Source organism: Emiliania huxleyi (genome assembly GCF_000372725.1).
Source record: "Emiliania huxleyi CCMP1516 chromosome Unknown EMIHUscaffold_12, whole genome shotgun sequence".
NCBI lineage: Eukaryota > Haptophyta > Isochrysidales > Noelaerhabdaceae > Emiliania > Emiliania huxleyi.
In genome coordinates, this window is record NW_005201392.1 from 233,184 (window position 1) to 253,885 (window position 20,702).

Below are 20,702 nucleotides of genomic sequence, written 5' to 3' on the forward strand. Positions count from 1 at the left end.
GCCCCGCATCAATGGGTCGCCAGGAGCGGGCGGGCCTTCCTTCGTAGAGCTGCGGTGAACCGCTCCGAGGGAGCTCCCCCCAGCCTACCATGGAAGGGCAGTGGGCACACCTTTCCAGGACCTGTAGGAGCGAGGGTCAAGACCGCCCGGAAGCTTGGCGCCCGAAGAGATTCAAAGATCTGGTTGCGGAGTAGCTTCCGATCCCAAAGGCCGCGTCGCGGAAGCCGCCTACGCCCGAGGCGCCGTACCCGCACTGCTGTCGTCATTACTCAGCGCGCTCGACGAGGCGGCGACGGTGAGGGGCTGAGAGGGGGCAGCGAGGGGTGAGAGAAGACGGGCGGAGCCACATCCCGGCTCCGCCCTCCTCCTAGCCCCCTCTCGCCCAATCGCAATCTCTCCCAGTCCGCGCGCACCGAACCCTGTCGACGGATCTGCAGCCTCCTCGCCCTCCGCCTCAGCGGCGCCAGCGCCGGCCTCCTGTAGCAGAGCCTGCACGAGAGCACTGCCGCCCGCCGCTCCGCCGCTCATGGCCTCGCCGCTCGATGCGCCGCCGCCACTGTCAACGCCGCCACCTCCGCCGCCGCCACCGCCGCCGCCGCCGCTGCTGCCGCCGCCGCCGCCGGCACTAGCACCGGCACCGGTGTCAGGCAAGCGGGCGGCGCGGGAAGGCCCCAGCGCCGCGCCTTCGCCGAAGAAGTCATACTCGGCCTCCTCCGCCGCCGCGCCCGCCGCCGACGCCGCGCCCGCCGCCGCTGCTGCGTGGGCCTGCCCCGCCGCTTCGTTGGCCAGCCCCGCCGCTTGCGCATCGGTCGAGCCCTCGCTCCAGCCGGCAGGCGCCTACCCACAGCACACGAGGCACCTCGCGAAGCGGTAGCCCCACGCCTCGACCCTCCCCGTGCGGCGGGCGCGCCTCCCATTGCGTCGTCTGGCTCGCCGCGTGGTAGTAGTACGGCACGCCCTCGGGCGAGTAGCCGCACTGCCAGCCGGGAGCGCCGCCGCCGCCGCCAGAGCTTGCGGCGGCGGCGGCTGGGTTCTCCCACTGCGTGGCGCCCGTCTCCTCGTGCACGTAGTAGAAGCTGTCGGGGAAGGGGGAACGGGGGGTGGGGGGTTGCATGTGCATGTGCATGTGCATGTGCATGTGCATGTGCATGTGTCTCTTGCTCGGTCGAGTCACCGGCCGTCTGGGTTGGCCTTGACCCTCCAGCCGTCGGGCGGAGGCAGTGCTTTCCCGCCGGCCGCGCCGCCGGCCGCGCTGCCAAACGCGGCACCGCCCAGCTGCTGCTGCTTCGCCGAAGCGAGCCGCGCTTCCAACTCGGCGAGCCGCGCAGCCCGGTCCGCCGGCCCGCCGCCCACCGCTGCGACCGCACCACCGCCGCCGGAGCGAGGGCCAGGGCCCGCGTCTTTCATGTACTGGCGCATCGCGTCGCGCTCGATCTTTTGCAGCTCGCGGCTCACCTCCTGCTCCTCGTGCCGCCGCTCGCGCCCGCGCTTGCGCATGTCCTTCATGAAGAGCTCGACGATCTCCTTGTGCTTGCGCCCATTCTCATGGAAGGCGATGGACGGCTTGGAGCCGTTGATGAAGATCTTGCAGTACTCGCACCAGTGGCGGGCCTGAGAGACCCAGTACTCCGTCATGTAGGTAGCCGCGCAAAAATGCCTGGGCGGGTTCGGGCTCTGGCGCCGGATCGGGACTTCGCGTGCCATCTCGAATCAGAATCAACACGAATTCTCTCGTGAAATAACTTCCGGGGCCGCTGTTCATCCTTTGGGGTCCCTGCCGACGGCAAGACCGAAAAGGAAAGGCCGCAACACTCATGAAAAAAGAAAATCTGCACACGACTGCTTGCGGTGCTGCACCCCCCTGGCAAGCCAGCGCAGCCGGAGCCGAGCTGAGGTTGTTGTGTCGATCATGGACCCCTCTCCGTACGCCGCTTTCGATGCCGACGCCAAGCCGTCCGCCCGTCCGTGGAAGATCGCGACTGCCATGTGCGGTGCCATCGCGCTTGGTCTCTCGGGCGCTGTCCTCGGTCTCGCGAACGAGCGCAAGCTGATGCAGCGCATGGGAGCGTCCACCGTGGTCGGCTCGTACATGGCAGACGCGCTAACCTCGATGTACGACTTTGAGTTTGAGGCGACGACGCTCGGCGGCGAGCGTGTGGCGCTCAAGGCCTTCAAGGGCAAGCCGCTGCTGGTGATGAACGTCGCGACGCTCTGAGGCACAACCGTGCGAGACTTCACTGCGATGAATGCGCTCGCGAGCAAGTTTGGCGATGGCTTCTCAATTCTCGCCTTCCCCTGCAACCAGTTTGGCCACCAGACGCAGGAGGACAACTCGGAGATCCTCAGCATGCTCAAGCACGTCCGCCCGGGCGGCGGTTTCACGCCTGCGGCGCAGGTGACAATGTTTGAGAAAGTGAATGTCAATGGCGCGACCGCCCACCCTCTGTTTGCCTGGCTCCGCTCGCAAATCCTGTTGCCGATGGACTCGATGGCGTCCGTGCACGAGGCTGGGATGCCGGACCCACTAAAGATGGTGTCGGCACGCGCGAGCGACGGCAACAGCACCCTCGTGCTGTGGACGCCAGTCACGCGAAGCGACATCGCGTGGAACTTCGAGGCGAGCGGCCCCGCCGCCGCCTAGCGCCACGCCCCGCCGCCCCCACAGTGCCCCCTTGTTCACCTCGCGCTCCCATCCACTCGCAGAAGTTCCTCATCGATGGCGACGGCATGTGCGTCAAGCGCTACTCGCAGTTCTACCCCACGATCGACATCGCGGCCGACATCGAGAAGCTGCTCCAAGCAGACGAGGCCGAGGGCGTGGTCAAGCCGACCACGCCTTGAGATTGGCGAATAGCTCCAGCAGCCGGCATGGCAGCGCCCGTTTGCGACACATCATGAAGGTCGTCCGCCAAAGCACTCCGCGTGTTCGGGCGAGCCGGAACTCGTTGTCGCACGTGGCCGCAAGAAGGTTGCGCTTGGGTGATGTGCTGTCCGCCCCGCCCTGCCCAAAACAAGAGAGTTAAATGGGTGAAAATAATGTCGCGGTCTCGGGCGAGGCCGAGCGTTTTTAATCTCTCGGTCAGTGGGGGGCCGAGCCGCCTCGGGCGTCGGGGTGGCGGGCGGGCGGGCGTTTTGAAAAACAGAAAACAAGAGGGGGGCCGGGGGCCCAGGCCCCCCACTGGGAGTAGAAAATACACCCAAGGGGGCCAAGGAGGCGGCGCGGGGAAGCAGCATCAGGTGGGAGCAGGAAGGATGGCGCTTAGGGTCGGCTTTGAACAAGGATTTCCAGGTTTTAGATCAGTATTGGTGTCGGCACACATCCCCACATGAGGTCAGCGGCGCGCAGTGGCTCTCTCGCAGGCTGATTTTGGCTGTTTTCGAGTTTGTTTTTGTTTTCAGACTAGGGGGCCCAACCCCCTCAGAGGCGGCGGGCGGGCGCCCACTGACCGAGAGATCAAAAACGCTCGGCCCGAGAGTGGAGAGAGAGAAGAATGTGAATGAGAATATTTTACTATTTACAACAAAACTCTCTCTCTCTCGACACTAGGCACGGGACTGGCGCGCACTGGCACTAACACAGGTACACCACGGGAGCCGCCTAAGCGACTCCTGCGAGGACATGAGAAGGTCGACTGGGCCGACTACGGTGAGCCATACGGACCTTGCACAAAACCTTTTCCTTCTAAGCAGGGCTACACAATGACCCTATAGTGTGGGGGTGTTCCTGGTGAGTTGTTATGAGTAGAATTAGATTAGCCAATGGTATTTTGTAGTTCATATGAAAATACCAACTTGCCTATGTGCACGTCTCCGCGGCGGCGGCCCGGCGGCGGCCCGGCGGAGCGGTCAGAGCAGCACTGCGCCGGCCGGCGATCGACTCTCGACTATAACACGGGCTCTATTGAATGGCCTCAAGGTACTCTCTAGGGCTGCCCTATTCCGCTCGCCCGGCTACGTCGCCGGGCTTCGAAGGAAAAGGTTTCGCTCGGCACGGCGTCGGCGAGCAAACTTCGACGTTCGTCCTATAGTGGAAGCTGGACGTACGCTTGCCGGCGCGGGTGATGCAGCCCAAGGTGACGGCGACGGCGGAGGGGGCGGCGGCAGAGGAAGAGGCGACGGCGGCGGCGATGGCCGCGGGGTCGGCCCGCCCGCTTTTGCTGCTGGTGCTGTGGGATGTCGGTCATCTCTCATCTGCCACCACTCGCCAGCGACAAGGTTGCTGGGTCCATGGACGCAGACTTGCTGGAGATTGAAGAGGTGCTCGGCGTGCGTTACTGTGCGATCCGAGCCAGATGACTGCGGTTGCGCTGAGGAACCCTGTCGTTGAAGACGACCAGTGCTTGGAGTACCTCGTCTCGGCAGGTCCCGACGACAGTGGCTTCCATTCTGTCGCTTGGTTTTTTCACGGCGACTTGCTGGACCATACAGGGCGGACACGGTCAAGGCAGCGATACAAGAGTACAAGGACTGGATAAGGAATTTACGGCGCTGGCGGAGGCGTGTGACGAGGCTGATGCTGAGTAGCCGCACCAGCGCTGCTCAGCGGCAGTTTGCGCCGACCAGGGGCAGGGGCAGTGGTAGACAGTGGACGTGGTGAGGCTGCTCTGCGAGCGATGACACTAGCAGGAGCATCATGAGTGTCATCGGAGTCACTTGTGTTACGATATCACCACGCCGCCACGATCGCAAGGGCCGCCTAAGCGCCTAAGCACCCTAAGCACCCCCCGCTTAGGCCGCTTAGGCGCTTAGGCGAGTGACGGCCACTCCCCGGGGCCTGGCGTGCCTCCGCCGTGGGCTGAGCGCCTGGGAGAGCCACTCGGCAAGTGGTGTGCGAGCGTGTAGCCTTTAGCGTGCAGTCGGCCACTGGCGCGAGACGCGCGCTAGTGAACTCGCCCAGGGAAGCCGATCTGTGCCTTATCGTTGTGCACATTTTTTACGCAAATACTCGGCCCCGCTAGCAAGTCACGAAGTTGGCAAGGGAGAGGGGGAGACGAGCAAACATCACGAAACGGACACAAAGTCTGCGCACACTGGCCACTGTGTGCAGTCCGCAAAGCGCCAGCAGGAAACGAAAACAGCGCGTTTTCGTCACAGCGTGAGGTTACCCACAGAACCTCAGTATTTCTCGAGCAAAGTTCAAACTCTATCTCCGCACCCCGCATCGCCCAACAAACGTGTGCGCTCTCCGTCGTCGTCGCCCACCGGAGGCGCGCCGCTCTTATCGCCACACACACACACACACACACACACACACACACACACACACACACACACACACACACACACACACACACACCGCTCACCCACGCGCACTGGGCCTTGCACTTTGAATGCCGTGGGGCTCCTGTCGTCAGACGTGGAGACGCGAGGGTTGCCCCCCCTTGCCCCACCACCTCGTGTGTGTGGAGAAGTTTACCTTACCTTACCTTACCTTACCTCGCCCTTGGCCTTGCCGCGCCGGGACGCCAAGCCCGCGTAGAAGCCACGCACTCGCAAGGAGTTGAGGACGCCAAGCGTCGCCAGCGTCGTTGTGCTCTCAACCGCCGCGGCCCAGTGGCCCCGAAGAAGTCCAAGCCGCCGCGCCCAGTCGGTGGCAGCCAAGAGGGCAGCGCACCCTGCGAGGGTTGCCAGCTTCAGCGGCTGCAGCAGCGCGGCGAGGATGTGGTCGTAGCCGAGAAACAGCATGGCGAGTTGGCGAGCAGCGCCCAGAGGGGCAAGTCAGACGACCCACGCAGCAGAAGCTGCTTGGTGGCCTGCCCCTCGAAGAGGTCGTCGGCGTAACGTCTCAACTCGCGATTGAACTGGTCGCGGGCGCGCCAGTCGACAAGGGGCACCATCTCGACGCGGACTCTCTCGGCTACGGGACCGGCCCCAGCTTCGCGTTCGGCTGACAAGCTGCCGAGCCCAAATCACTATAAAAGGCGTGATTTAAAAAATAAAGAAGAAAATTGTGCTCTCCCGTTCCCCCGACGGCCTTTGCCTGGCATCCACACAAGGAAGCGGCCATTCACCGCACAACTGTGAACGGTGACTGTGCGTCTTGGGTCCGGAGTTGTGCGTTTATGTGAACGGTGACTCGAATGAGGAGCGAGTCGTAAGGCAAGCCAGCACTTCCTCGTCCGCTCGCGCTTGCCGCGCCGCATTGCGCCCGACTATACCGCCGCGAGCTGCACGCCTAGACCCCCGCGACGCCTATCGCTCACGGAACCCGCCGCCCCCTCACCTCCCCCACCACGCGATGCGCCCTCGCTCGTCGCTCGAGCGGCGCGAGCGGCTGTTCCCCAAATGGCCTCGCACCGCCTGCCTACTCCCGCTCGCAGGTGCAGCCGCTGCCATTGAGGAGGGCGCGAGACGCGTCCGCTGCTGCCCATTCCCCACCCTTGTCCCGCGCGACCGCCCTCCCTCACTTCTGGCAAGAGAGCGACCCGCTCCCGCTTGCTCGCCAATCGCCGCCCGGCTCCAGTCCGAGCGCCGAGGACGCGAGAGAGCGTGCCGGCGGCCTCGTCTCGACGCTCACGCCGCGACGTGCTGCCCGTAGGCGCGGCTCTCCTCTCTCCGACTCGCTCTCTCTTCCCATTCAGCATGCACATGCTGTGCGGCGCGTTTGATTTCTTTTTATCTGTGCAGGCGAGGCTCGAGGCTGGGGGGCGGGTAGGCGGGGGGGCTGCGGGGCTGGGTGGGTGGGTGGCGGGCGGGCTCGAGATCGCGCGACTGATCGTTTCGTGGGGAGATTCCCCGAGCGCTGGGTGGGTGGAGATTGCGACGATTGATCCAATTCTCGGAGCATTTGGAGATTCCTCGAGATATTCTTATACCCCCATATACCCCATATACCCCCATATACCCCCATATACCCCATATACCCCCATATACCCCCATATACCTTCTGGACATCTCCATAGCCGTTTTTGACCCTCTTTCACATGGTCATGATCCCGTAGGTGCTGACCTCTCCGTTCGCCGAGATGGACCCGACGGAGATTCGGAGATGACCATCGCAGTACTGTTATTGCTGGGGACTGGAGACTGTGCTGAGCGGAGACTGTGCAGAGTCTCCAGTAACCAGTACAAATAGTACTGCTCTGCACAGTCTAGTAACCCAGTCATAATAGGAGTGCTCTGCACAGTCTCCAGTAACCACTAATAATAGGAGTGCTCTGCGCAGTCTCCAGTCCCCAGTCATAATAGTAGTGCTCTGCACAGTAAACCAGCAGCAGAGCTCTGCTGCACAGCCTCCAGTAACCAGTAATAATAGTACTGCTCTGCACAGTCTAGTAACCAGTCATAATAGTAGTGCTCTGCACAGTAACCAGCAGCAGCAGTACTATCACATGAACCCGTCTCTCTTTGGCGTGCATACCCCCGCGCGGCTGCAGGAACTCGATCAACATGCTCGACAAGCTCAAACTCGAGCTCGTGCCGGCCGCTGGTGACAAGCTCGTGCTCAAGCTCTCTCCTCCGCCGCCGCCGCTTGCTGACAAGCAGGCGTGCTTGCGCGCACGTGACAATGCGCTCCCACCTGCAAGACCTATCCTCCGGCCTTCTGGGTGACACAGGCGTCGCTGGCGGGCAACACGACCGTTAACGCTGCCGGAGGCGAGGCCGCCGGCATCCCGTCCGAGGGCAAGCCCGCTTCGCTCGAGGACGTCATCGGCAACGGCAATGACGTCCCGTCCGAGTCGGCGCCGACGGCTCCTGTCGGCATCACATCGCTGTCGCCTTCGCTCCTCGGAGCCGAGGTGAGTGTGCGCACGCCAGGATTGTCATCATCCCTCTACGGTCTCCCTGTCTCCGCACACTTGCGTGTTCTCCCCTCACCCAGGCGTGCGGCATCAAGTCCGCCGCCGCCGAGGAGTCCGCCGCCAAGTCCGCCGCCGCCGAGGTGTCCGCCGCCGCGGAGGCAGTCGCCGAGGAGGCGCCCGTCGCCGAGGAGGTCGTCGCCGAGGAGGTTGCCAAGGACGTCGAGAAGCCGGCCAAGACCGTTTCCAACACGCCCGACCCAACGGTGAGCCAGCATTCTCTCCTGGCACTAATCGCTTCCCACCCACCGGTAACAATTCTCTCTCCGAACCAAGAACGACCCGGCGCTCAAGCCGGTCATCAAGATCGACACGGCTCTCAAGCAGGCGGCGGTTTGCGGCGAGACGCTGCCGTCGGTCAAGGAGCCTCCGGAGGAGGAGCCCGCCCCGGCGGCGAGCGCCTCCCAGCACCATTCCGTGCACACACTGTCGTAAACCCCGTGACTCTGTCGTACGTCGCGCGCAGGGCATCGACGAGTGGGCTCTCAAGCCGGCGGTGGCCGGCGGCGAGACGCTGCCGTCGATCAAGGAGTTTCCGGAGCCCGCCCCAGCGGCGAGCGCCTTGCTTCTGTGCCGTGCGCCTGCGGACCCACACTGACTGACCCCACCCCGCTTTCATTGCGTAGGGCGACGACGGCTGGAACGTCTCGGCCAAGGAGTTTCCAAAGGAGAAGCCCGCCCCGGCGGCGAGCGCCGCATTCTGTGCCGTGCGTCTGCGGACCCGCTGACTGACCCCATCGCGCGTTTTATGCGTAGGGGCCCGACTGGATCGCCTCGAACTCGCGCAAGAAGACGGAGCGCAAGGGCGAGGTCACGCCCACGAAAGTCTCCAACAAGTACGGTCTGCTCGACGACGTCGAGACGAACGTCATGGCGGAGATCGACGAGGACGAGGACGAGAAGAAGGCAAAGGAGAAGGGCGCGGAGTCGGGCAAGGAGTCCACGGTGCGCGCCCTCCCACACAGACGACACACACTGCCCCGCGCCCTTGCTAGCGCGTCGCGCGCACCGCAGTTCGAGTCTGTCTCGCCCGAGTCTGTCGGTGGCATGGCGCCCCGCGGCTCCACGCCGTCGACCACAGACTCGGTGCTCGCCGCCTCTGCATGCGCCGGGCTCCCTTTTGCCCGTAGCTCACAGCCAGTCTGACTCCCACGCCCCCTGTTCAGGGCGCGCGGGTCGATAAGACCACGACGGTCGAGAAGACCACGACCGGCTCCGTCTCCGGCTTCGGCTGGTTCTCCTGGCCCAAGTTCTGCTGGCGCGACATGCTCTGCACCGTCTTCGTCTGCCTGATCGCGGTGGGCGCGAGCGGAGGGGCTTTTGCCTACTTCTCGCACGGCTCTGACAGCCTTCTCCCTTCGATCGCTGTGCCCGATGCGACGGCGCTCCCGACCGAGCGAGTCCGCGCCGAGACAGCCAGCGCAGTGCTGCGGCCCCAGTACCAGCCGTCGCCAGTGGAGCGCGAGTGGGCGAGGCTGGTGGCGGAGGTCGATCCGAGGGAGTGCCAGCACGCCTGGTCGAACGGCTCGCGGCTCATGGCACGGCTCGAGCGCGACGTGGCGTCCAGCGCCGTGTTTGAGCAGAGTTCTTCCTTCACCGTGGGCCCCGAATCCCAAGCCCTCGTCTGGCCTATCGAACCTCTGGTGTCCTTCTTGCGTTGGCCCGCAGCGCTGTCGCCAGGCCATACCACGCGCGCGGCCATCATGAACAAGAGCTACTACCAGCTCGCGCCGGTCCGGGCAGGGTCGCGCCGCTTCTTGTTCTTCGACATAGGGGCATCGCTGTACTCCAGCGCTCGGGCGGGCGGTGATGGCGGCTCGTCACTGCGCTGGTTCAGGAACCGCTACCAGAACCTGACAGGCTCCCCACAACCTTTCGACCACATCTACGCCTGGGAAGGCCAGGAGTACAACGCCACCGTCCTGTGGGACTCGTTCCCCGCTCAAGTGGTCCCGTTTGTCTCGTACTACAACGTTCGAGCCGACGCGCGGCCCAACGCCAAGCACAACCCGCTCCGAGTGCTGACGCAGGTGGCGCGCCTGGACGACCACGTGGTCATGAAGCTGGACGTCGACCACCAGGCGACGCAGGTTGCGCTCATCCAGCAGGTCCTTGGCAACCGCAGGATCTCGGCTCTGATCGACGAGCTCTTCTGGGAGCACGAGGTGGCCGGATCCGCGATGGGCTGCCCACGGCTCTGGAAGGGGCGATCGGGTCATGGATGGTCGACAATGAGGTTTGACACCTCACAGGGCCGTGGCGGGACGCTCGCCGAGTCTTATGAGCTCTTTGGGCGGCTGCGCTCACTTGGCATCGCCGCACACTCTTGGGTCTGACGGTAGAGCAGGCGGACATCGCTTCCAGGGAGGGGGGCGCACTTCTACTCACACCACATGCTAGGGGGGGGGGGGGTCCGACCCCCCGCAGAGGCTTCACCACATGCTAAGGGGGGGGGGGGTCAGAGACTCGTGGTCAGGCCCTCCGGGCCCTTGATTTTACGCCTCGTTTCGCAGCATTTTCGAGGGGGAAATCATCCTTTGGAGCTACATGAGCCTTGAGACTGGTCAGATTCCCCAAGATATTGGACTTTCAGCCACGATTTCACACACTTTTGGGGGCAAAATTGGCTCTCTGGCGACAATTCCTAGCCCACGAACCGCTGGGGGTGCCCACCACATGCTAGGGGGGGGTCCGACCCCCCCAGAGGCTTCACCACATGCTAGGGGGGGGTCCCGCCCCCCCCAGAGGCTTCACCACATGCTAGGGGGGGGGTGGGGCGTGAGTAGAAGTGCGCCCCCCTCCCTGGAAGCGATGTCCGCCTGCTCGTAGCCGTACAGTACACCATGCACGCGCGGCGCTGAGCATGACTGCTAGACTGCATGCCTGCATGATGCATGAGATTGAGAACACACTGAGAAGCCAATGCTTAGCCAAATTTGGGAGCGTGTGAAATCGGGTCGCTATGGACGGAGGGTCGCTTACACCGATTCGCGCAGGATTCGCGGTGGATTCGCAGGGATTCGCAGAGGATTCGCGCAGATTCACGCAGCACATCAGGATTTCCCCGCTTGCATCATATCATGGATTCCGCCATGTTATTATGGAGTCATGATATCTCAAAGCTCGGCACGTCATTTTCACGCTCTTGAAATCACACCTTGCCATTTCACACACAAGAAATCACGCTCTCGCCCCCCCCCCCCCCGAGCCTGAACGAAGCGATATTCGTTTGTCATTTTCTAATACAAGGCGCGCGATACACATAATAAGTACAAACGAAGTAGCCGTGCGCGCTTCTACTGGACACGCGGTGGGGCGCAACCAACATGGCCAGTGCTGTGCCGCAGAGCACCGGCGCCCACCAGACAGGCCGTGCGGAGCAGCAAAGCGTCTCATCTACATGCGCCGTACTCTGCTCGATTTCTTCCCTCCGCGAAGCCTCCACGCAAACCCGGAGTGGTGAGGGGCTGGTCGTGCGATGTTCTCAGGCCCAGTGAGGTAGTGCATCCGACGGTCCGGATCCTGCTGAACAAGCTCCTCTTGTAGCTCGATCGGTCACACCGCCATCGCCGTCGGGGAGAGGGGGGACGACACTGCTTCTGCAGCGTGCACCTCAATCCTGTACCGTGTTTGTTATGCCCCCCCCCAATGAACACACCAGTGAGGGTGGGCGAGACGATCGAGGGGTCCCGTACCATGCGGAACCGACCCTATCCAGTGCTCAAGTGCTCAAGTCAATAACAAGGTCTGTGAGCTTCTTGTTTCTTATCAACCTGTCTGTGAAGAGGTATTTTCTTCTCAATAAGAGGGCTCCCGCGGCGATCAACACCGCAACTCCTTTTCTAAATTTCACCACGCTTCTTACGCGCGACGACGCTACAGCCTCCACCAAACCTCACACTTTTACTCACCCTCGGACATGCTTGCACCGTCATCCTGCGCGTCTGATGCGTCGCGCATCTGCTCGTCACCCTCTCCGTCACTCGCGTCGGCGGGCGACCGGGCTGTGGGTGCGGCCTGCTTCTTTCTTGCGCTCGCGGCGCCGGCGCCACGGCGCCGTTTGCGTCCGTCCTTTGCGCTTCGCTTGGCAAGCTCGCCCGCAAAGTACGCCGCGCGCGCGTCATCCCAGACGCCCTCCCCGTCGAGGCGTGGAAGCGCGTCTCCAGGTCGATGGCCGCCTGCTCGGCCGCGGCGAGCTTGCCCTGGTCGACGCACATGCCGCACACCGCGTGCGCCGGGCAGCCGCACTGGCCGCGTTGTGGGCGCACGGTCTTGGCGACCGCCGGCGCTGCGCGCCGGTCGTGCTGCTCACGCTGCCGGCGGCGCTGGTCGCGCGCCTGCCGATCGCGCGTGTTCGCGGCGGCTGCATCTCTTGCTCGTTTCGCTCGCACCCGAGCGGCTGTCGCCAGGCGCTTCAGGTCGGCGGTGCTGCGCGCGCGGCCGTCGGCCAGGCACAGCCACATGTCCTCCTCCTTAGCAGGCTCGCACGGCTTGCCGTCGAACTGCGGCTGGCGCCCGCGACGATGCTTCGCCCAGGCCGGGCACGATGGTGCCGCGACGAGCGGCGTCGAGGCGACGGCCATCGATGGGTCCAGAAGACTTGGAGACACTTCTACCAAAAAAATCGAGCACAATTGCGTTACATGGGCATGGCCGGGGTTTCTGCACCGAACGATCTTACTTTCGGTCTATCGAAAGTGTTGATCGATAACAAGGCTGTGAACAGTCAAGCTTGCCAGCGGCGCAGTGTAAACCTCACCCTGCTGCAGGCCGTGCAGGCGCTAGCGGCCGCTAAGGAAATGTCGGACAACCATTTCTTTGCAGAGCAGGAGCTGTGCAACGGCCGCCTCAACGACAGAGTGGTCGACAAGCAGCGGCGCGCGGGTGAGCCGAGGCACTGGCGAGTCGCTGCTCCGGCGGCGCGCCCGCCGTTGGGGCTGCGTGCGCCTCCTCGCCCACCGCGGTGCTGCATCCGGCCTTGCTTCCTGTAGGCGCGACACGAGCGCGTGACTTTCACGGGCGGCGTGGTGACGCGGGTGACCGAGGAGGTCAGCTTCGATCCGTCCGAGCCGATGCTCGCCTCCGGAGCGGAGCTTCTCGCCGGCCTGAGCCCGGCGGAGAGGCACGCGCTGCTGCAGGCGGACCCGCTGCCCGAGCGGGCGCCGGCGGCAGAGCCGACACCCGCGCTGGGGGCTTGCGACGCGTCCGCCGGCTGCGACGAAACTGATGACACTGAAAGCGAAGAGGCGGCCGCTGGACAGCACACCTTTCGCGCCGCTCACGCGGGGGTGCGGAAGAAGAAGGGGAGGCGGCCGGCCGGCCGGGCTGCCATTGGCGGCGGAGGAGCCGTGAGAACCGCCGCTGCGTCACGGCCGTCGGTGGATGTGGCTCGGCTCTCGTTTGGTGGGGAGGAGGAGGAGCAGGGGTGAGGCTATCTGTGTGAGGTGATCACCCACAGAATCACAGAGTGACACCAGACGCGCCACACAAGTCTCTCTCGTGAATTAAAGATTTGCCCGAATTGTGTAAATGAGTTTCGGGGCAGTTCATCATGCATCATGGGTATAAGGTCGGTCGCGGGGTCCCGGGGGGGTCGATTTTTGGAAGTGAATAGCACGGCATAGAAACAAGGTGTGCGTTAGCTCGAAAGAAACACATAGGCACCCACATGGGTTGCCATCCCTCAACACAAGTGGCCCACGGTTCACATTCACACACCCGGCCGCACCGCTCACGCACGCAAATGGCTCTCGCACCACCTCAACACACGCGCACGGGGGCGGAGGACGCGCGCTAGTCACTCCTCCTCGCCCTCCTCGCCCTCCTCCGCCTCCTCCGCCTCCAGCTCAGACGCCGCATCGAGCTCCGCCTCGTACGCGTCGATCAAGTCGTCGTGAATCTGTGACTCTGGCTCCCACGTCGACACGTCGGGCGGGTACCCCTTCCAGAGGATCAAGTAGTACGTCACCTCGACCCGCTTCTTGCCCTGTGAGGCGAGAAGAGAGGTGGTCGGGCACGTGAGCGATGGAGTGGCAATAAGCAAGGGCAGGTGCGAGTGTGAGGGCGCAAGCACCTTGCCGACCGTCTCCACCTTGCTGTCGAGAATGCGCTCGATGTCAAACTTCTCACTCGCCTCCCACTGCCAGCCGTTGAGCTCACGCAGATCGACCCTCTTCCTCTTCTTCTTCTTCCCGCCGCCGCCGCCGCCGCCGCCGCCGCCGCCGCCGCCCTCTTCGCCCGCCACCCGCCGCTGCCGCACCTTCCGCACCACGCCGTCGCCGTCGCACCCAGAGTCGCCGTCCTCGAGGTCGTTCGCCTCGACGCCAGGGTCGCTCGACCAGCGATCCGAAGAGTGGCCGCTATCTATGCGAGGGAAAGAGCGGGGCCCTCGACGCCTCTGTCCGGCCCTCCGAGGGGGGGAAGGGAATTGCGGGGTCCCCACGGGCGCCTCAGTTCGGCCCTCCCGAGGGGGGGAGGGGGAGCCAGGGGGTGGGGGGATCGGGGCGGTGGGGAGGGGTCTCGGTTTTGTGTGGCTAATACTTGCCTTTCGGGGAGGGGCCTCAGCCAAGCGCTCATCACATAAGTGAGAGCTGCCCGACGTCTTCCCCCCCTCCCTCGAGGCAGCGAGTAGGCAGCGAGTGGAGGTCTCGAGCGCCTATACGACAACACTTTCAGAAATGGATTGTCGACGCAAACGGCAGGCCCGAACGTGCTCGAAGAGACCGACTGGACCCATTGTTCAGATCTTTCGGCTCGATTGGGGTTCGCTCCGCCGCCGACGCTGGTGCGACAGCGACGAGCATCAACACGATGGCTCTTGACGCCGACACCTTCTTCCGCGTGCTGCTTTTCTTGGTAGAAAAGCTTTGGGACGTGGACACGGCGCCCAGAGAGGGTGATGACGCGAACGCGGAACTCGAGCAATTCGTGCAGGATCGCTGGCGTCTCTGCAAACTCCTCAATCCCCATGATCGGCTCTTCAAGCAGGGTACTCCAGAAGCAGGTCTCCGGGGGCCGCTTTCCCGCGGTGCTTTGCTCTTTCACCTTCGCCTCAAGCAGCGGGCAGACCCCACGGTACTTCAGCTCGCGCCCATGGACCCAGTCCCTGTGTTTGGGGTGCACACCAGCCGTCCAGCCGGCACTCAGCTCTCACCCCGTCACAGCTAGCAGTAGACATTGTTCGGTAGGAACGCGGTGCGAAAGCGATCGAAAGCGCGACCGAAAACAAAGAAATGCGACTCGCTCACCCGTCACAGCAGACAGGCTCTCTCTCACAGCAGACAGGCTCGACACAGCTCACAGGTGCGGGCTGGCGCGTGCTAGCACTATCACAGGCGAACCACCGGAGCCGTCAGAAGAAAACCCGCTGAGAAACACGGCTTGAGCACTTGAGCACTGGAAGGGTCGATTCCGCGTGGTACTGGGCTGGGTTTTTAGGCATTGTGGGGTTGGCACTCCCGTCGACCCTCATGACCTCCTGCGGTCTCTGAGATGGACACCAGTAGGTGTGGGACCATAGCCAGGGTACACTCGAAGGCTGGGTTAGCAGTAGAGGTCGATACTCGACGCGTCCCACATGGTCTGTGTCGCTGTCGGCACGCTGTCGACAGGACGTCGAGCGACACCGGTGGCAGTGCCACCCAGGAGTGGTCGGGCGGTCTCCCGTCATGAGAGAGCCACCATGTGATCCGTATGATGATTCCTGACAACCGCCTCAGTCAACTTTCGTCACAGTTCCCGCTCTGAGAGGAGCTGCGGGTCAGTTCGACAGCTGGAGCTGTGTCGCCGGCGTGCAGCGGCCTGCCTCCGGAGGTGCCTCTGAGGTGGACATTTTTTGGTCACCGCGAGAGAACGCGTTCGAATTTTTACTCCGGAACTTCAACTCTGCACGCGCACCGGCCAGGGCTACATTAGTGCCAGTGAGGCGGAGGCGCGAGTCGGAAGGCCGCGACCGTCAAGTGTTCCCTTCGTTTTCCTACAATCGCTGTGAACCCAGCCACGTACGAGACCCCTCGACCGTCTCGCCCTCCCTCTCTGGTGTGTTCATTGGGGGGGGGTCACAACAAAGACGGTACAGGATCGAGCACGGCTGCTCAGAACGAGTGCAGGTGGGGACCCTGTCCTCCTCTCCCCCATCCCTCGTTTGGGTTTGACTGTTTTCTTTCTTTCTTTAGAACGGAGGCTGAGGAGAGCGACGCGGTCCCTCGTCGAGACTCACAAGAAAACAAATCTGCAGCACGGCCATCCCGCCCCCCCCCCGGGGCGTCTCAGAACGAGGCTGAGGAGAGCGAGGAGGCAGAGGATGAAACAGCAGAAGAGAGAACGACGAGAGTGGGAAGAACGCGAGGTGGCATTGGAAGGTCGCTGCGAGAATTGGCGAGAAGCTGCGAAGAGACGCGGAGTGCAGCAGAGTCACCGAGTCGATCCGCGTGCCTCCTCGTGTCCCGTACCGTTCTCACACATCCATAAACTCACTTTGGCCTCACTGAAGCGATGCCTGAATCCCAAATCCTCAGATTTTAGATTAGGACGCTGCGCACCCTCTACTTCTGGTGACACCGGTGAGGACCGCTCACGTTGTTTATCAGTTTAATTACCGAGCGCGTCCAGGGTTAGCGGCGTCGAGGCGCGCAAGGCGAAGTAACTTCCTGCTCGGCTTCCTCCGGGCTCGCCGCAGCAAAAGAGAAGCGGCACCTGCGCGACGATCGCCGCCGATCTGCTAAAGGCAGACGGTACGGGCGATACGATGGCGCGGCGGCATCTCGTGAGGGTGAGCCAGGCGAGGACGGTCTTCTCCATCAAGCCGCTGTCAGTGTAGTCCTGGCTTCCGTACTTTGACGCCGCCGCCGTCTCGTTGAGGTCGACGAAGCCACGCGGGCGCGTGAGCTGCGTGTACAGCGCCGGCGAGTCGGAGGTGGCAAAGCGCCGGCCGGATGAGCAGCGTGAGATCGACTGTGGCATCGGGACGCGCCTGGAGCGGGTAGCGAAGGGGAGCTCAAGGTGGAAGAAGCAGGCTCACCGCTCGCACGAGAAGGAGGTCCGCGCTTAGAGCCCGGGGGCGCGTTGCAGAGCTCGAGGTCCTTCGGCGGCACGTCGCGGTTCGTGCTGCTGCCGCTGTTGCAGGTGTTTTCGATTGAGCAGTGCGCGGCGTCGATCGACAAAGAACGGAGGTGCAGCCCTTCGTCGCAGGGTGGGATCTCGTGTCGCACCAGGAGCCTACGGCGAGAGGGCAAGGGGCGAACGTAGGCGCGATGTTCGGGTGGTATCTCTCTCGGCTACGTCTGGCCTGGGATGCGGCCGAATGAGGCGGAGGCAAGGCGAGCTGTCGTCCTTCATGTCGGCGCACGACGGCGGCGCGGTCTTCGGGCAGATCTTCTTGACGCCGGCTCGGCTGCGGAGGCAATCCAGGACATGCTTGTTGGGCGCGAGGTGGATCAGGACGGTGCTGAAGTTGCTGCGGAGCGCGGCAATCACGCCCTTGCACGTCGGCTTCCGGTAGACGGCCAGCCGCCGCTGCGGGTCATGCCACTCGCCCGTGTGGACGTACGCTCGCTTAGCTGGCATGCGCTGCACCGCGTTCCACGCCCGGCGCGTCGCCCGGAGGGAAGGCAGACCCTCGAAAGTGATGTGGCGGAGGAGGTCAAAGTGCACGCCGTCGCACATGGGTGGTGGCGGCGCAAAGTGCTCATTCAGCCGGCGCGGCGCGCAGAAGGCGAAGCGCACTGCCCTGTCTGAGGCGAGTGCGAGCTCGAGAAAGTTTGTCATGCCGAGGACGATGTGCCCCAGGCCTGTGCCGCGCCAAGGATCGAGAACAATCACCTATTTTCAACGTGTCCTTGAGAACCTAAACGCGCGTCGAGATTAGTGCGATTTTTGGCGATTTTTGATGGTCTATTTTTCGCTTGGCAGTGGTGGGAAATCGCACTATTTAAGGGCAAAAACCGATTTGCTGTGGGGGGCGTGAGGGGCCGCCCCTCCGGTGGGTCAAAATCGTAGAGATGTGGCGGGGGCTTGAAATGTGCGACGTCTCGCCCAAAAACGAATCAATCCCAAGCCGTAATAAAGCCGGTGAAGTCAACCCCTATCCCCGCGGCTCCATGTGCTGGAAGAACGAGCCGTGGGACATGTGCGCCTTCGGTATTTTTGACCCGGCCGCGAGCGTTATGCAAGCTATACCGATACAAAGAAGAGCGCGCCCGCCTTGCAAACATGGGCTGCAAGCAACGCGGGTTCCGTGGTCAACGGGCGTTCGACCACACCACCGGCCAAGGCTACGTCAAGTCACAGCGTGGCCACTACCATGATGGGATCTTCACCAAACGCAACAAGTTCAACCTGCTTCTCCACGAGACATTCGGCGGCGGCTTCTCGCCGCCAGCAGTTGCAAAGATCAACCGCCTTGCGCGCAAGGCTCAACGCTCGGGCGTTGACCGCACCGCGTACCCTCCCCACTCCCGCCTCTCATTTGTGTCACACCACGCGGAACGCATCTCCATCGCTTCGGTGAAGGGGGTGAACCGTGCCATCCTCGATCGCCGTGCAAAGCTCGCTTCCGAGCTCTCACGCCGCGCGTAGGGCCCTTAGGGGCCTAGAGAACACAACCCCCTCTCTCTTTTCTCCCAGTAAGCTAAAAGTACGTACAAAGATACCGACGACGGGTCATATCTGGAGTCTTACACCACCATGGGGCAACTACTCTCAGAGGATTACGCCGTCAGTCCCGTCTGGGACGGACAGCCAATCCTTGCGGGTGGCGGGACATGTGCTGCTTCTCAAGACGAAGCTGATTCAGACTGCAAACAGCAGGGAGACGGAGCGGAGAACTTCGCGGTGTCGTCGTGTTCGCTTCAAAGCCCGGGCGACTCAGAAACGAAGGGCCTTGCGGACTATGATGCGTGCCTCGCAAAGTGCACTGGCGAATCGGCTAGGTACATGGTTTTCACAATAGGATCGTCGACTGAGCCGTCGTCCTGCATTTGCTGGATCGACTCAGAATTCAAGCAGTCTTGCACGCAATACATCTTTAGGAACCCATACCTTACCCTTCCCGCTGGTTTCGATGGGGCGCAACTCGACGACAACTGCTTCGGCTGCGTCGCCGAGGAAGCGACGAAAAACTTCCATGAGTGCATCGGAGCGGCGGAGGGGGGCGGATCGCTCACGATTGCGCCAGCGCTCCCACCGTCGCCAAGTTCGCCACCATACCCGCCGCGGGCGCCCAAACTGCCCGACGGCGGGACGCCGAGCGAGGTCACGGCCATCTTCACAGCAACTATCGACTGCGACCACGCCTTCAAAGAGCTCGCCAAAGCTGAGTTTGGCCAGGCGTGCAACGTTAATCCAGACGACATCAGTGTCGGGTGCCAACACGAGACTCTGCTCTGTAATTCGGGCACGTGCAGTGAGGGGCGCCGCCTCGCTACAGCATCGCAAGAGGTGGTAGTCGTAATGAGGACGACAGAAGACAATCAGCAGAACAACGCGGCTGCCCGAACCTTCCTAGATGACGGCGCCGCAGAGAGTGCCTTCGGTTCCTCCATCACGCGAGGCCGACTTTCGCGGCCGACACGGCACCTTCTACAACTTTTTCTCCGCGCCTGACTTCGGCGTCAACGTCAAGATGGAGGAGGCTCGCTTCTTCCTGCACGGGGACAAGCTGACCGTGGATGGCACCTTCATCACCGAGGCGCCTCCGCCTCCCCCCCACCCCTCCCCCCGTCCCGCGCGAGGCCCGTGTCACCTTGCGCCGCGCGCCTAGGCGCACGTGGTCGTGCGCAACCGCAAGCTGGCTCAGACCAAGTGGGCCAACGCCTCCTACATCGCGGCGAATCTAAACGACTTCAACACGGGCTGGGCGTTCGTCCAGGGCAGCTGCGGCGGCGCAAACTTCACGCGCGGGCTCGGCAGCCCCAAGAAGGTCTGCGGAGGGCTGACCGTCAAGACCACCTTTTCGGGCGCGTCCTTCACCGTCGGGAACTGGACGCTGACCGTCCACGGCAACTACGTCTATGGCCGCATCTCTGACCCCAGCACCGCCTTGACCTCGCCTTCAAGGCCCGCGGCGACGCGCCCGCGCGCTCAGTGCCGCATGGCATCGTCGGCCAGGTCAGAGAGAGAGGGGGGGGGAGAGGGAGAGCTTGCCGAGAATGGCAAAGAGATACAACATCTCCAGCGACACTGAGCGACTTGCGCCTTCTCCCGCTAGTCCTTCTCGTCGACGGCCCCGCGCCATGGGAAGAAGGACGTCTATCCCAAGGAGGGCCGCACCGTGACCTCTGCGATGGTTTTTGCATAGCCAGCGCTCAGCCACACAACCTCACAAGCACCTGCACTCTACGATTGTGAAAGGGGGAGGGCGCGATCGAGGGACGTGCAGCACAGTACGAGGTCCCTGGGCCATTTGGGACGGACTTTGCTTTCTCCCGTTTCGAGGGCGGGCGAAGTGCACCCAGCCGGGGCGCTCGAGCCGGGCCGGGCCTCACCCCTGCACTCTCTGTCCTCTAGGCGCCGAGGCGACTGCACCTCGCGAGGCAGCACGCCTGGCCGACATGGAGGCCGCGGCCACAGAGCGGTCGGAGTGAGCGCCATCCATGGCACCGCTTTTGCAACCCACTGGGCCTTGCACCTCTGCGGAGCGTGGTGCGAGAAGCAGGTGCGCTGTGGCGGTTTGCAAGGCGGTGTCGTACTGAGGGGGGCTGGGCGCTGCTCGCTTCCGGCGCTGCGCGCCTCCGTTTCTTCCCTGGTGGGGGGCGTGTGTTTCTTTCCCAACGCGCAACCCCCAAATTGATCGGTGAGGGAAACGGGCGGCATTTTCTACATCATCCCTCGCAGGTTGCGCGGTGTTTGTTCCCCCGATTCCACCACTCCTGGGTGGGGGTTTCTTTGCTTTTCTCGGGGGGTCTT

General features: G+C 63.3%; 7 protein-coding genes across 7 annotated transcripts; 3 read left to right on the plus strand and 4 right to left on the minus strand.

Moving 5' to 3' along the window:
- Positions 1-136: 136 nt before the first annotated feature.
- EMIHUDRAFT_462236 (hypothetical protein) lies at positions 137-1,658 on the minus strand (the record flags this gene model as incomplete). The annotated part of the gene is made up of 4 exons (XM_005790397.1): positions 1,175-1,658; positions 860-1,076; positions 414-816; positions 137-228 (listed from the first exon to the last, which is right to left on the minus strand). The coding sequence occupies exons 1-4, from the start codon at positions 1,633-1,635 to the stop codon at positions 137-139; spliced, it is 1,173 nt and encodes a 390-aa protein (XP_005790454.1). The 5' UTR covers positions 1,636-1,658.
- Positions 1,659-2,096: 438 nt separating this feature from the next.
- On the plus strand, positions 2,097-3,049 carry EMIHUDRAFT_433534 (glutathione peroxidase). The gene is made up of 2 exons (XM_005790398.1): positions 2,097-2,617; positions 2,704-3,049. The coding sequence occupies exons 1-2, from the start codon at positions 2,243-2,245 to the stop codon at positions 2,839-2,841; spliced, it is 513 nt and encodes a 170-aa protein (XP_005790455.1). The 5' UTR covers positions 2,097-2,242; the 3' UTR covers positions 2,842-3,049.
- A 3,189-nt stretch (positions 3,050-6,238) lies between these two features.
- On the plus strand, positions 6,239-10,135 carry EMIHUDRAFT_462238 (hypothetical protein; the record flags this gene model as incomplete). Its single annotated transcript, XM_005790399.1, has 10 exons — positions 6,239-6,320; positions 6,539-6,593; positions 7,377-7,485; positions 7,557-7,739; positions 7,823-8,005; positions 8,076-8,192; positions 8,266-8,352; positions 8,426-8,506; positions 8,556-8,744; positions 8,966-10,135. 10 exons carry the CDS (start codon positions 6,239-6,241, stop codon positions 10,133-10,135), a joined length of 2,256 nt encoding a protein of 751 aa, XP_005790456.1.
- A 1,466-nt stretch (positions 10,136-11,601) lies between these two features.
- EMIHUDRAFT_420810 (hypothetical protein) lies at positions 11,602-12,402 on the minus strand. Its single transcript, XM_005790400.1, has one exon. The coding sequence runs from the start codon at positions 12,380-12,382 to the stop codon at positions 11,642-11,644; it is 741 nt and encodes a 246-aa protein (XP_005790457.1). The 5' UTR covers positions 12,383-12,402; the 3' UTR covers positions 11,602-11,641.
- A 136-nt stretch (positions 12,403-12,538) lies between these two features.
- On the plus strand, positions 12,539-13,238 carry EMIHUDRAFT_433536 (hypothetical protein). Its single transcript, XM_005790401.1, has one exon. The coding sequence runs from the start codon at positions 12,872-12,874 to the stop codon at positions 13,226-13,228; it is 357 nt and encodes a 118-aa protein (XP_005790458.1). The 5' UTR covers positions 12,539-12,871; the 3' UTR covers positions 13,229-13,238.
- A 292-nt stretch (positions 13,239-13,530) lies between these two features.
- Positions 13,531-15,240, minus strand: EMIHUDRAFT_200420 (hypothetical protein; the record flags this gene model as incomplete). The annotated part of the gene is made up of 6 exons (XM_005790402.1): positions 13,531-13,558; positions 13,652-13,785; positions 13,873-13,953; positions 14,068-14,162; positions 14,630-14,904; positions 15,188-15,240. The coding sequence occupies 6 exons, from the start codon at positions 15,238-15,240 to the stop codon at positions 13,531-13,533; spliced, it is 666 nt and encodes a 221-aa protein (XP_005790459.1).
- A 1,058-nt stretch (positions 15,241-16,298) lies between these two features.
- Positions 16,299-17,598, minus strand: EMIHUDRAFT_433540 (hypothetical protein). Its single transcript, XM_005790403.1, has 2 exons — positions 16,845-17,598; positions 16,299-16,770 (listed from the first exon to the last, which is right to left on the minus strand). Exon 1 carries the CDS (start codon positions 17,562-17,564, stop codon positions 17,016-17,018), a length of 549 nt encoding a protein of 182 aa, XP_005790460.1. The 5' UTR covers positions 17,565-17,598; the 3' UTR covers positions 16,299-16,770; positions 16,845-17,015.
- Between the last annotated feature and the right edge of the window lie 3,104 nt (positions 17,599-20,702).

What these genes read in the sequence shown, in the direction of transcription:
- EMIHUDRAFT_433534 (XM_005790398.1), top strand. Translation starts at nt 2,243, where the DNA reads ATGAATGCGCTCGCGAGCAAGTTTGGCGATGGCTTCTCAATTCTCGCC. An exon ending in ACATCGCGTGGAACTTCGAG is followed by an intron (nt 2,618 to 2,703) that starts GCGAGCGGCCCC and finishes ATCCACTCGCAG; the next exon opens with AAGTTCCTCATCGATGGCGA.
- EMIHUDRAFT_420810 (XM_005790400.1), bottom strand. Translation starts at nt 12,382, where the DNA reads ATGGCCGTCGCCTCGACGCCGCTCGTCGCGGCACCATCGTGCCCGGCC.
- EMIHUDRAFT_433536 (XM_005790401.1), top strand. Translation starts at nt 12,872, where the DNA reads ATGCTCGCCTCCGGAGCGGAGCTTCTCGCCGGCCTGAGCCCGGCGGAG.
- EMIHUDRAFT_433540 (XM_005790403.1), bottom strand. Translation starts at nt 17,564, where the DNA reads ATGACAAACTTTCTCGAGCTCGCACTCGCCTCAGACAGGGCAGTGCGC.